This window comes from Ixodes scapularis, unplaced genomic scaffold (genome assembly GCF_016920785.2).
Source record: "Ixodes scapularis isolate PalLabHiFi unplaced genomic scaffold, ASM1692078v2 PGA_scaffold3__209_contigs__length_174095766, whole genome shotgun sequence".
Lineage (NCBI taxonomy): Eukaryota > Metazoa > Arthropoda > Arachnida > Ixodida > Ixodidae > Ixodes > Ixodes scapularis.
The window spans coordinates 149,699,495-149,712,826 of NW_024609868.1; the positions used below are offsets into that span (position 1 = coordinate 149,699,495).

A 13,332-nucleotide genomic window follows, 5' to 3' on the forward strand; every position below is an offset into this window, starting at 1 on the left:
TCGATTCGAGCAACGTTTCGCTTGTTGACAGAAAGACAAGTTTGTCAGCAAGTGTGAATGTAAAACACAAGAGACCTTTCTAACAGGGTGTCCTTGGTATGTCGGCGACTACTGTTTGTCTAGAATAACTATAGGCATTTACATTTTGTTGTGATGATATATATTTTTTTCATTGTAGGGCTTTACAAAAGAAAAGCTGAAGTGGTTTTAAATTTGAGAGAAAGCACTACTATATTCATATTTACTTTACATTTAGAATTGTAATTATTGTTTATATCGTCATTTAAGGCTTGCTTTACGAACAGATTGTGTTCAGAATAGGGTAAAAACTATGCAGCGATACCAATCTTCACCTGTGCCCTTTTCTCTCATATTGCTTGTCCCTGTTCTGGCATGGCAGTTGGTAATGAAAGTCGAAATGAAATAATAAACTTAAATTCAAGTCCAATGATCTGAGGCATCTCTCACAAAGAGCGTGAATATGCGTTCTGTGTAAGGTGGTGAATGTTTTCTTGTAGACCGGATATTGGAAAAAGACAGACTACAGCTGATTTTGTGCACTCGTCAATTTGCAGGCGTCAAGAAGAACCTCAATGCTGCAGGCAAGAGCCAGGACTGCGGGTCGATTGCTGACTGGGCCCAACCAGCAGTGAACCACTTGTATTGGTGTGCCGCAGCTAGCCAGGGCAACGCTGAACTTCTCGTGGATGCCTGGTGCAGCATGACCAGGCACGTGGTCAACATCCACACAGACCACCCTGGCATCTACACCACATGCTTCCACAACCCCATCGAAGAAGGCGAATGGCTGGTGCCAGGTGAATAAGTGTTTCACATATCTCTCAGTGTTCTACAGAGTGTAAATGGCAAAGGAGATGGCCTTTAAGAAGTATAATACGATAATATTTACAAAGATTTTTAGGTGAACATACAAAACCTGAATCAACTAAATTTTTCCACAGCAAACCTTGGTCGTGTTTTTTCTTTTTGTTCTAGACACGCCTGCGCATGCCCGGTTCGTTGACGTGGTGACGAGCAAGTCCTTGCTCAAGGACCTACGCCAACTGTCTCCACACACCCAGACGTACGCTTTGGAATCTTTCCATAGCGTGCTGAATGGTTTTGCACCAAAGTGGGCTGCATTTCGCCCAAAAGGCATTCTTGCCAGGTATGTAAATGAATGAATTATCCAGAAAAGAATTCCGAGGTGTTGCTCCATAGCAAAAATGGAAGTTCCATCTATGTGTGTGACATGCATTTTGGTGCACTGCTTACCATTTTAAAATAAAATTTCTAAAACTCCATTTTCTTTTGTTGTGAAGTGACCCATAAGGATCACTAAACTCTCACTATTTGACATTATATTTTGGTGTCTTCTATGCTATAACATACTGCCAGTTCACAACTGTAGCTGTTAGCAGATAGAACAGAGTATAAAATTATTCAATGCTACAGAAAGCTGGCGGAACAAAGATTCCCATAGGACTAGCAATCCTCACTGCTGGGGTAAACCTAAATATGCACAGGTTGTGAAGTGCTGACAAAGGCAGCGAGCAGGCACACACCACTTTTGGGATCTGCTCCATACCTTGTTGGATCACATTTTCTAATGCAGGACCCGCATAGCTGCGCTCCACTATAACGAAAATGGCAACCGGGAGCAGGCCACCACCCAAGCCGGTCAGAAGCAGTGGAAGCTGAAGTCCCCGAAAGCCAGGAAAGGGCACCATGCTGCTCATCCCGAGAAAACGAAGGCCACATATGGTAATCTAAAAAAAACATTTCTACCTGTGATGCTTACAAGTTAATGGCAACATTATCAGATCAATTTCCGTACCAAGTGACTAGCTAATATGTACACTTTGTAAATAATATTTAGCGCACTAATCATTTTGATGTAGTATATACTCATGTATAAACCACTTTTTTTTTATTCCGCACGGGTGCGGGATATTTATAATTTGTTCTTAAATTTTTTCATCACAAAGGGGGGGGGGGGGGGGTGCGGGTTACGCACGAGGATGGCTTATACATGAGTACGGTATTTACTGTGAGAGTATCTAAATTAATGTTTTATTAGATGAACCATGACAGCCAGCTGAGAACCAGATATTCCTTTTCTCGTTCATGCATTTGTCTTACTGAGGCATACTCGTGCATTTTCTGTGATGTACAATTTTCACTTCTGTATTGGTTTCATGGTTGTTTTTTTTTTTCGTTTTTTCAACTTCACCATTTTTGTGGGTTGGAATCTTTTTGTTGTTCTTAGGAAGACTAAATTAGTTATCTATGCACAAATGATACACATTTATTTTATTATTTTTTAATTGATAACTCTGATTATTCTTTGAAGAAAAAAAAATGGATAGCTGAGGAGGGAAAGAGATGTCAGCCTTCCAAACTTCTTTTTGCAGACATCAGGGCATGCAAACAAAAAAAATACTGATGCCTGTTACGGTTTATCATTGTAAAGAATATTCTGAACACAAATTACCCTAAGCGCGAACACTGTTTCTTGGTCCTGCCTTTTTTGCATTGTAACATTGTTATCTAAGTGCTACCATTGGAAAAATGCTTAATGTTAAAATTTGATTCTGCAGGCTACGTCACCAAGCTCCTGGCTCAGGCTGTGGTGGTCTGTGAGGAGATGGGGTCTCTGAGACAAGCCTTTGAGCTCGATGCGGAGAAGCCAGACCCGCCCTGCCTGAACCAGAGCACCGACAGGCCACCGAAGGAAGACCTGGTGGCAGCGAGGGTCAGCCGGTTCGCAAGAAGACCACCGGGTGCACTTCTCCCCCACCAGACGCAGTCCCCGTAAGGCTCGGGATGCCCAATCTTTCGAGCTCCGACAGGGTGCAGGGTTTGTGAGACGACAGCTCTATGTGCATTCCTGTGAGGTGCATGAGCATCAGTCTTTCCCCACCCCCCCCCCCCCCCCAGGAGCAGACATAACATTCCTTCCTCCATACATGGAGTCACGTAAAGCCCCGGTGGGCACCCTTCTCGTTGGGATCTTGACACCGCAGTTGTTATCGCAGCTGTCTTGTTTTCTCCTTCTTTGGAAGGCGCTGCGACTCTCGAGTCTGAACATGTGGATGCGCTTCCTTGAGATTAGGGCGTAGTTTGTCGACCTTTCCTGTACGAGGCAAGGGTATCCGGTGGTGGCTGTAGAACATGGAGAGCCAGTATAGTGTGTTGTTGGCTTGGTACCGGTTCCCTGCTCATGTCACCGGATGAAGGGTGTGGGTCGCCTATCAATATCGCCCGATCAGGCCGAGTTCCATTCGCCCCAAGGAAGTCATACGAGGGAGCGCTATCATTAAGCAAGGTTTAATTGATACTCATGTGCTCGGTGTTGTCCGGGTCTTTCCTGGGCTCGCTGAGGTCCGGGTGCTTGCTTGGCTCGTGAAGTCCGGCTCTTTGTAGGCTCCTCAGCACCGTCTATCCTGTTGGCCCACCGTCCTTCGAACCTCAGCCTCGCACCGACCACGAGCCTCTCCTTTCTTCTTCTTCCCCGCTCTCGGCGCCGCCCTTCCGCGTGCCGTGAGGCTCATTGTTCCCCACACTCCCCTCCCCTCAAGCCTCCAACTCCGGGGGTTCCGAAGCATCCTAAGTCGATGGACCGTCCGCAAGCACTCTTCCAGCTCGCCCATCTCCGCGTCGCTGGTGGTGGTGGACGCGGATGGTGCCGCAGCCGTTGAACGGGGTGCCGGCACCGGTGGGACTGGTGCGTGTTCGAGGAAGAGGCCGAGTGCCGGGTCTTCGGCGGCGGCTCCGTCGACGAAAGAATCTGGCCCGTTGGTAGCATAAGGGGTCGCTGGATTGTTGGCCAAGTACTCCTCCAGCTCATTCATCTCCGCGTCGCTGGTGTTGGTGGACGCGGATGGGGCCGCAGTTGTCGAACGGAGGGCCGGCACTGGTGGGGCCGGTGTGTGCTTGGGGAAGGGGCCGAGCGCCGGGTTTTCGGCGACGAACCCGTCAACGAGCAGTTGGTCGGGGGCAGGACTCCGGCTTCCAGTAGCTTGGCTGAAGCCGAGAGCCGCCGGAGCTAGAAGGTCTGGCCGATCCCGGCGAAGCAGTTGTACTGCTGCTGCGACGCCGGCGGGGCGGCCCATGTTTTTCAGGAGGTCAGTGTGTCGGCGGCTGGCCTCGTGTGTGTCCTGGTGGACCACCGGGACTTGGCACAGCCAGCAGGCGTCTGGGTGATCGTCGGGTAGCGAAAAACGGGGCAGCGTATGCCCTCGGAAGGGCTGCGGGATCTGGGCGGGCAGCTGGGAAGGGTTTGGACGGGGCTGGTTCCTCCATCGCACCCTGGACACGAAGTGGACGGCCTCTTGGCCGTCCTGGGCCGTCCAGGTGGCCACGGTGTGGCGAGGTGGCTTGCGCCGGGCTGGTTCTCCAGCCGCCGTCGAAATCGCTTCTCCTCGTGGGGTGGAGTCTCGTCTGCCCGCCTGGTCACTCGAGGCTCTCCGGTGCTCCGCATCTCCGCCGCCCTGCCTCTGTTGATGTGATCGAGGCCAGGGTTGATCACCCCGCCTCTGCCAACCGGGTTGAGCACCCTGTTGGTTGGTCCCCCTTGTTCTTCGCCAACCGGGTTGACCACCCTGTCGGTTGGTCTGGCCGTCCTCCCGCCAACGGGGTTGACCACCCTGTCGGCTGGTGTGGCCGGTCTCCTGCCGAGCGGGTTGGCCACCCGGTCGGCTGGTCTGGCTGGTTCCGCCGGTACCCCGGGAAGTGGAAGGTCGCCCTCCTGGATGGCGCCGCCCATTCTGGTCCCTCCGGGGGGGCATTTCTGGACAGAACAAGCTCTATTAACATCTTGCAGAGATTAGATCAAGTTCTAGGCCGCAGATGATAGCGCCGCGCAGAGCCCCTATCAGATCTCTCACCGACGGGTTCGCGCACTGTTCGCGGTCGTCCGGATTGCAAAACCCATCTCGACAATGCGTTCGCCCCAGTCCCTGTGTCTCTCCGTTAGTGTGATCAGCATGCTCTTCAAGTTTCGGGTCACTCTCTCAGTGATATTAGTCCGAGGGTGGTATGGTGTCGTCCTTTTGTGCTTTATGTTTAGCGCCAAGCAGGAGTCAGTGAACACTCTGCTGGTAAAATAGCTAGCATTATCGCTGATGAGACACGTGGGTGTACCGAAGCGCATGAAAGTTTCCAACAACTTCTCCCAGATGCGCTCCGAGACCAGCTTCCTCAGCGGGTGTAACTCCACCCATTTCGAGAAATGATCGGTTATTACCAATAAATACTGGTTCCCACGGGGACTTTTTGGAAGTGGGCCGATGATGTCGCAAGCAACCATCTCCCACGGGTAGTGACTCACTACAGGCTGCATCAGGCCTGGGGGCTTTCCCCCTCGCGGCTTCGCTTTCTGGCAGGCTGGGCAGCTACGGGCGTATCGGAGTGTGTCCTGTCTCATCCCCGGCCAGGTCGCGACGCGACATAACTTTTGAAAAGTCTTGCTGCCGCTGCCATGACCAGCCAAAGCCGAGTCGTGGAAGTATCCGATAAACCGCCTCCGTAGCCTTCTAGGAATCACCACCCTGAACGGAGAGTCGTTCCCCTCCTCGTCGTCGATTGTTGGAATGTAGCGGAGCAATAAGCCGTCTTGACCCAGCAGGTATGAATCAATATGTTCGTTAAATTGACCGCCAGCGTTCCCGGTGTTGCTTGCCATTTCCGCAATTTTCCCCAACACCCGCTGACAAAAACCATCTGCCTTTTGGGCCTCGACAAGCTCTTCCTTGCTCACCACTTCACCCCAAGCCACGATCCTCTGTTCCCTCGTGCGGCCTCCTAACACTGCGACGAGCTCCTGTTGCATCGATCCCTTCCCGCTGTCTCGCTTATGAGCGGCCGCGCAGGAAGCTCGTCTCTCGCAATCCCCTGGCTGCGTCTCCTCCTTCCAACCACTATCATGGGGCGCCCGAGAAAGTGCGTCTGCAACCTTGTTGGTGGAGCCCTTTCGGTACTCGACAGTATAGGAGTATCGCTGCAAAGTGAGTGCCCACCGAGCTAACCTCCCCGCCGGCTCTCTGAACCTTTGAATCCAGGTGAGAGCGGCGTGGTCTGTCTGAATGACGAAGGTGGTCCCGTCTAAATACAGGTCGAATTTCTTTAGAGCAAACATGACGGTCAGCCCCTCCTTCTCCGTCACGCTGTAATTGCGTTCTGGCAGTGTAAGGGTTCGGCTGGCGAATGCCACCGGGCGCAGGTGTCCGTCATGTTCTTGCAATAACAAAGCACCGACGCCGAATTAGTGCGTAGTAAATGTTACCACCGATCTCGACGCGCACGTACGGCCCCTTCTCAGATGTCAAACCCTGAGTCCGACATGCCGACGGGGCAAACGCCGACCTGTCGCTGACCGCAACTCCAGCCCCCTTGGCAGACTGATGAGGGGCCTCGGCAGCGGCCGGCAACCGCGAGTCGGGAAGTCCAATTAGTGGCGCCGGCCTCTCCCGTTTCCCTGAGACCCATGGGGGGAGAGCTGCCGTCCATGTGTACTGACGCTTGATATGCCCAAGCTGATTGCGTTTATAGCACCTGACCTGTCTCCTGCCATTGTGTGCTGAGCGTCCGCCGCTACCATCACGCGAAGCAGTGTCGCGCCGGGGGTCATTGTAGTTCCCGCTACCCTCGTAATGATTCGCGACTCCGCGGTGGTCGGCTGCGCCGCCTCCCCTAGGGGGATGCGCCCTGGAAGAGCCCGCGTTAGCTGCTCTGCGCCTCTGTTCAAAAGCGAAGGGATCTAAGGCGCGGGGCACAGCAGTTTCGCCACTCCTATGTCCTGTAACGGCCACGTACGGCGTACGTGAGTCGTCGCAAGCTCCCGCGCCTCGTCCTGTCCAGGCGCAACCCGGCTCCAGAGATTCCTCTGCGCGTGGAGGGGGGCGATACGTCAACTCGGCGAGCAAGCTCGCCTGAACGATGCGCGCCTCTCTGGCAAGTGCTTCCAGATCAGCGAAATCACGTCCGCGCAAGTAGGGTTTAAATCTAGGGTGACACTAGCGGATCGCCCTAGCTACCTTCTCCGCATCTGACGCTGTAGGGTCGGCTCTGGAGTAGAGCTCCTGGAGAGCGCGGATGTATTCTACGAGGCTCTCGTCCGGATGCTGAGTACGGCTGGCTAGCTCATCTCTGATCCGCATCGCATAGTCGGGAGGCAGAAATTCCTCTCTGAATCGTGTCCGGAAATCTGCCATCGAAAGGAACGGCCTCTGCATTCGCCTCCAACGCGCTGCGTCATCCGTCAACGCGATTGGGACGATCTGTATCAGGGCCGTTTCATCCGACGCGCCCAACGCGGCAATGTACGCGTCTAGGTCCTGCAAGAAATCGTGAACCGATGCTGCGTCGGAGTAGCCCGAATAGGTCGGCGTCGGCACGCTCAACCGCGGGCGAGGCACGGGCGTAGGCGCGGGATTCACCACCCCTGGGGCCAAACCCATCTGTCTAGAAAACGTCGCGAACATCGCCGTCATGGCGTGCATTAGTTCGCTAACGTCTCCTGTGTTCACCGCCGGAATTGGGGGTTCTAGCGCTGCCGCAACGCTCGCTTCCCCACTCGTGCCTTCTCCCACGTCCGAGTCAATATCCGCCACTGACTGAGTTGAGGCCTCGGGATGGGCGGCCTTATTCCGTAACCTGGACATGGCGGCAGAACGTTAAACACTGATGTCCAGCGGAGTAACAAAAATTCAAATGGGGAAACACAACAAACCTAAATTTAGAAATCGCGATTCGTGGGACTCCCTGGGAGCGAAAAGAAACAACGGCAGACTGATCGGGCCCCACGTTGGAAGCGCCATTTATGTGGGTCGCCTATCAATATCGCCCGATCAGGCCGAGTTCCATTCGCCCCAAGGAAGTCATACGAGGGAGCGCTATCATTAAGCAAGGTTTAATTGATACTCATGTGCTCGGTGTTGTCCGGGTCTTTCCTGGGCTCGCTGAGGTCCGGGTGCTTGCTTGGCTCGTGAAGTCCGGCTCTTTGTAGGCTCCTCAGCACCGTCTATCCTGTTGGCCCACCGTCCTTCGAACCTCAGCCTCGCACCGACCACGAGCCTCTCCTTTCTTCTTCTTCCCCGCTCTCGGCGCCGCCCTTCCGCGTGCCGTGAGGCTCATTGTTCCCCACAAGGGTTCTCAATTATAGGAGACAAGAGTGCAAAGGACAAGTAGAAAAAAAAAAGGACGGGACAAGGCGCTGATGAAGGTTTCTCTGTCTGGTACTTCTGTGTACCGGGTTTAATGTGATCCAGTTTTTGACGAACCGCTCCGTTCTTGCACTTTATCATCCAAGACCCGTGTCCTAATCTCTTAGTTCTTGTTCTCTCCATCCAAGCAGGGTTTCCCTTGAAGTTGCAGGCGAGAATGGATTGCGCTACGGCAACTCCTCTCAATGACTTCTCTGCACGGCAGTCGGACGCCATTCTTTCAGTCTCATGGGGCTGTAGGCGTATGAGCGCGACTGCTGTCTTGCCTGTCGAGGTGGAGACTGTTGTGTGCTGTTTAGCAGGAATCTTACCAACCAGCATGAAAACGTGGCGGTCTGGTTTTTCGCCAATGCCAGCTTCGTTTCCAAAACCATTCTTTCTGCTTGTCCATTTTTAACGGGATAGTACGGGGCACTTGTAATATATGTGACCCCATTTCTTTTGAGGAAGGCTTTGACATATGACGAAACAAAGGACGGTCCTACGTCACAATCATTTCAGGGATGCGAAAAGGTTCCCCAATTCCTCATTGAGTGTGACTGACTGTACGTTGAGCATGCTGCATACTTCTAACCATTTGCTGTACGCGTCGACAACAAGTGGTAGCATCTTTCCTTCCATGGGGCTGGCGAAGTCGGCGAGAATTGTGTGCCAAAGTTTCGTCGCGCGGTTCCAGTCGGGGAAGGGCACCTTGGGTGGTGCCTTCTAGAGCTGCCGACAAGTTACATAGCTTTTAGCAAGTCTTTCAACGTCACTGTCGACACCGGGCCACGGAAAATAACCTCATGCACGTGCCTTCATGGCTACTACTCCTCTGTGACCTGTACGTGCCAGGTCGAGCACTTCCTTCCTGGCCTTTGTGAGAATGACCACTCTGGAGCCTTTGATGAGACTGTTTTCTTGCACAGAAAGCTCTGTTCCGAGTTTGCAATACCGTGAGAACTGTTGCTTTGGCAGTTTATGTAGTTGTCCCCATGAAACAACTGCTAACTCCCGCGACAATACTGGATTGTGTCAGGTCATTTCTGCGAGTTGACGTGGCGACAGTTTGAATCTTGGTGTGTAGGCTAACATGAGAATGTCTGCCGGGGAACAGGGCTCGTAGACCTGTGCCAGAAGCGGCAGCCTGCTGGGTGAAGAGAAGAGGCTGGTGATCTGTTATAACGGGCACTTGTCGGCCAGCAATGTACTGATGAAAATGACTTACGTCGAAAATTACGGTCAAGCAACTGTCGAGCTGAAAGTAACCTTTTTTGCAGGCCCCAGGGCTAGCATTGCGAAAGCTATGGGAGCCTCTCTGCCAACTTCATTTTCCTGGGCAAGCGTGGCATTGATTCCATACAGTGACACATCTGCCGACAGAACAAGTGGCTTTGTCTCATCGTAACGGGCGAGCTTGTACAGCTCTGCGGCAACAGTCGCTCTAGTTTCCAAGAAACGGTCGTAGAATGCGAGAAGCTCGAGGAAAGCTGGAAGAGCTGTCTTGTTGGTTAGTTTGGGTGCCTGAAGGATAGCTTGCACCTTTTCAGTGGTGTGTGACCATTAGCATCAATTCTGAGTCTTAGAAACTCAACCGGCTGTATGCCAAAGCGGCACTTTTCTTCCTTGAGGCACAGAGATGCCTTGCTCAGCCTTGTTAGAACCTGGTTTAGACGTTTTGCATGCTCAAGGGCATCTTTCCCGCTGGCAATGATGTCTTCAAGGTAAACACTCACCCCAGGGATTCCGGCCAGTGTGGTAGCCATCATGCGCTGGAAGATGGCCAGTGCAACGTAAGTTCCAAACGGAAGCTGTTTCACCTTGAACAGTCCCTTGGTGGTGTTGACAGTTACGACAGCAGCAGTTTCGTCGTCAAGTTCAGACGCAAACTTGCACAGAGCCTAGAACACATAGATCTTCTCTCGACCTGGTTTTTTTGACAACTCCGGGGAATGTTTTGGCCGCATTCGGTTGTATTCCACTTCGCTAATCAAAGAGCAGGCTGCACCGGTGTAGACTTCGAATTGTAGAGGGACTCCCCCACAATTTAAGACACACCTATCGTCCATTTGCTACGTGCAATTTGTAGGGGGACTCCATGATCGACGTGTCCAAAAGAGGTATGTTAACACTGTGCGTGCCTTGCTTGGCATTGGGATGCAATTCTTTGTTGTTCTCTTTCCGCCTGCCTTTTCAATGTAGCCCTTCTTGAAGCGGTATCAGCATTTGGCTGTCTTGACCTTGCAGGTTGAAACCTCGTGCCAGTTGTCACTATTACTCTTTCTGCACTGTACTTTCTGCAGTGGATGCACTTTCTGCTTGTAGCAATCGGTGTGGGGTGAAGCCTAACCCTATAGGCCACCCGAAGGAACATGGCAGAGACTTTGGGAAACTGAAAACGAAGAAAGCTTTATATACAATACTTACACCTGGTAGCTTGACGGAGTCCAACTTGACGCCCCCTGTCGAGTTCTACCACAGAGTTTCTTTGTATCACTGCACAAAATCTCCCAGTTGCTTCCCGACGTTTCGGCCTTGAAAATGCAGCTCTTGGCGCACCCACTGTCTCACCCAATCGCTGTTGTCTAGCTGAATGAAGACTCGGCTTCTTGTCCGACGCCTAGACTCCCTTCTCATCTCGACGGCGCTCTTCCACGAAGTTGATGGCGCCGTGATGAAACAAAGACGTAGCTCTTCCACGGCAGTGCCCCGTCAACGTCTTCACCAGAGTCCCTGCTCCGCCTCCTGCAGTTTGGAGAGCGTCGCGGTGACTCATCTCTCCACCACCAGATGAATGCCGCTACCACGAAGTCCAATGATTATATCATATTCAGGAAGCGAGTGCCAAGCCTGGAGAACATGTGGACAACGAATGGCTTCTTCCCTTCGTAGAGATCACTCCCTCTTCCCTCTCCGCCCTGCGGCACTTGTTCATAAGACAGAGCAGCCGGCAGGAGAAAGAGTTCACCGCGGGAGAGGAGGGTTCATAGTAACATCGTGTATTGATGAAATTCAGCGGCGAGGCTGCTGCTCCTTCTGAAAGCAGCTTCTTGCATAACATTCATCCGGCAGCTGACGCTAGCAGTAGCAAGGTACAAAGGCGCCGCTTTCCCTTCGACCTCCCCCAAGTCGACACGTGCGCTCGGCAATCTACGCCAGCCGAGGCCGCTATGCACGGGGAATTCCCCCTCCGTTCTCCTTCTTTCAAGGCTGCTGTTGACATCAGTTGGCCTCGACGCTTTTCTTGATGTTTTGCTGGGCCGCGTCTTTTGTAACACCCGGGCTCTTTGCCCCTTGTTGAGGTCATGCCGGCGAGTTGCTAGGTGTGGAATTTTTCACATGGCTATTTGACTCTGTATGACCATCCCATCTTGGTGACGTGATTCTCGGTGGCCTTCATCTAGCGTCCGTCAAGGTTGGCTGTCCCTAAGCTGCGAACTTTCCTATCGTCAGGCACACGCTGCTGCTTTGCACAACACGCACATGCGCACACACTTGACTCGGTCGGCGCAAGCACGAAATGAAGCAGCCCGTGAATGTCCTTCATGGTTGCCTGAACTGAAGTGGGTCGGACTGCCGATCACACCACTGCTGAGAGAGAGATTTCCAGATCACATTGAAAAGTTGACTCTTTTTCAGTGAACGGTCTTTGTTGGATGTGTTCGTCACAGATGTCGCAGACTAATCTGTCCCAAAGCATGACACCTTGTGGCAGCATAGTGGGGTTCGTTTGTGAAATTAACGTTCTGGCTTCTTGTGTCAACACCGATGCTGCAGTCGTCGTTGTTAGCCCTTCGAAATTGCAGTCAGCTGTCAGTCGTTTGAACGCTGTGACGCAGCTGCTGAGTCTTATTTGGCAATCGGTTGCGTCCTTGGAAGACATACCGGCTGTAAAGCTCAGGTGGTCTTGGATGGAAGTGCTTCTGTAGGAGTGTCGCTAAGTCACCGAAGCTGACTTCATCCAAGGCCTTCGGTGCAACTGACGCACAAGCCGTTTCGATGGTTGAGCCACACAGTGTGAGGTGGAGCGCGTGCTCCTTTTGTTGATTTTTGGCGTCGCTTGCCAAGAAGTAAAAACAGAGTTGTTTGAATTACAATGCTCAGTCCTTGCCCTAAAATTGCTCGACAACACCTTGCAATGCCCCAATAGCCATGGCCTCGACCTCAAAACTACATCCATTCTTCGATCCAACTTCTCGTTGCCCGTGTCGGGGGCTTGCAGCCTCGTGCTAGAGGAATGACCCGAGTCGGGGTTTCCTAAATGAGAACTTATTTATTGGTATAAGGAATATGTATGCTTGAGATGGCTCGTGTGAGGAAGTCACGGCGGCTCAGCTAAGGATACCCGACGTTCCAAGCTCCCGCAGGGTGCACCGTGCGACAGCTCTATGTCCGTTCCCGCGCTGTACCGGAGCGTCGGTATTTCTCCAGGAGCAGACATAACATCAAGAACCGAAGTAAAAGGAGTCCTGCTGTTGGCAGGGCGCTTCCCCGAAGTAAAACAAGTCTAGCTGCTGGCAGGGCGTTTTCACCAATGAAACTGATAGAGAGATCATAACACATATCTCGAAATTTTGTGAAAAGGAGTCAAGCACAATCTTTATGTCTTCCGTGAAATCTGGGAATGGAACCAGGAATGTCTGGTTGACTCGATGACCATCCCATCTTGATGTGCAGAACTTCCTGCATTTTCCTGAATGTAATAGAGAGCCATACTCTGTGCGAGTTTTCATTTTTCCAAAGCCTCGTTGGGTTCTGAGCAATATGCCCTTTGGAAGTCTCAACTGTGTTAGGTGCCTATCATATCACCTTTTGCACATCCACCACTTTTGTTTGTTGGATATTGAATGAGCGTCCAACACCATACTGCATGTTGGACGCTCATCCGATATATAGGGTGAAATAAAGCATGAATTGGTGAGAGGGGTGCTAGCATCAATCATCAAGCATATTAAGCATCACTCATCAAATGTAATTGAGAGGAGCATAGGGTGGGCAGCTACATTTTGTAGGGTTTATGCAGGAAGCTCTCAGCACTAGGAAAGGCACATTATTTTGCGGAGCACAGAAACAAAATGGCTTTGATCGCTAAACATCAGTATATTTTTATTCATCAAGCTGCTTCAAT

The 13,332-nt window shown here is 52.0% G+C and overlaps 1 protein-coding gene across 1 annotated transcript; it reads left to right on the top strand.

The window, feature by feature from the left end:
* The first annotated feature begins 393 nt into the window (after positions 1 to 393).
* LOC121837320 lies at positions 394 to 9,866 on the top strand. Its single transcript, XM_042292919.1, has 6 exons — positions 394 to 403; positions 519 to 818; positions 997 to 1,132; positions 1,616 to 1,764; positions 2,601 to 2,814; positions 9,485 to 9,866. The coding sequence occupies exons 1-6, from the start codon at positions 394 to 396 to the stop codon at positions 9,495 to 9,497; spliced, it is 822 nt and encodes a 273-aa protein (XP_042148853.1). The 3' UTR covers positions 9,498 to 9,866.
* Positions 9,867 to 13,332: the final 3,466 nt, after the last annotated feature.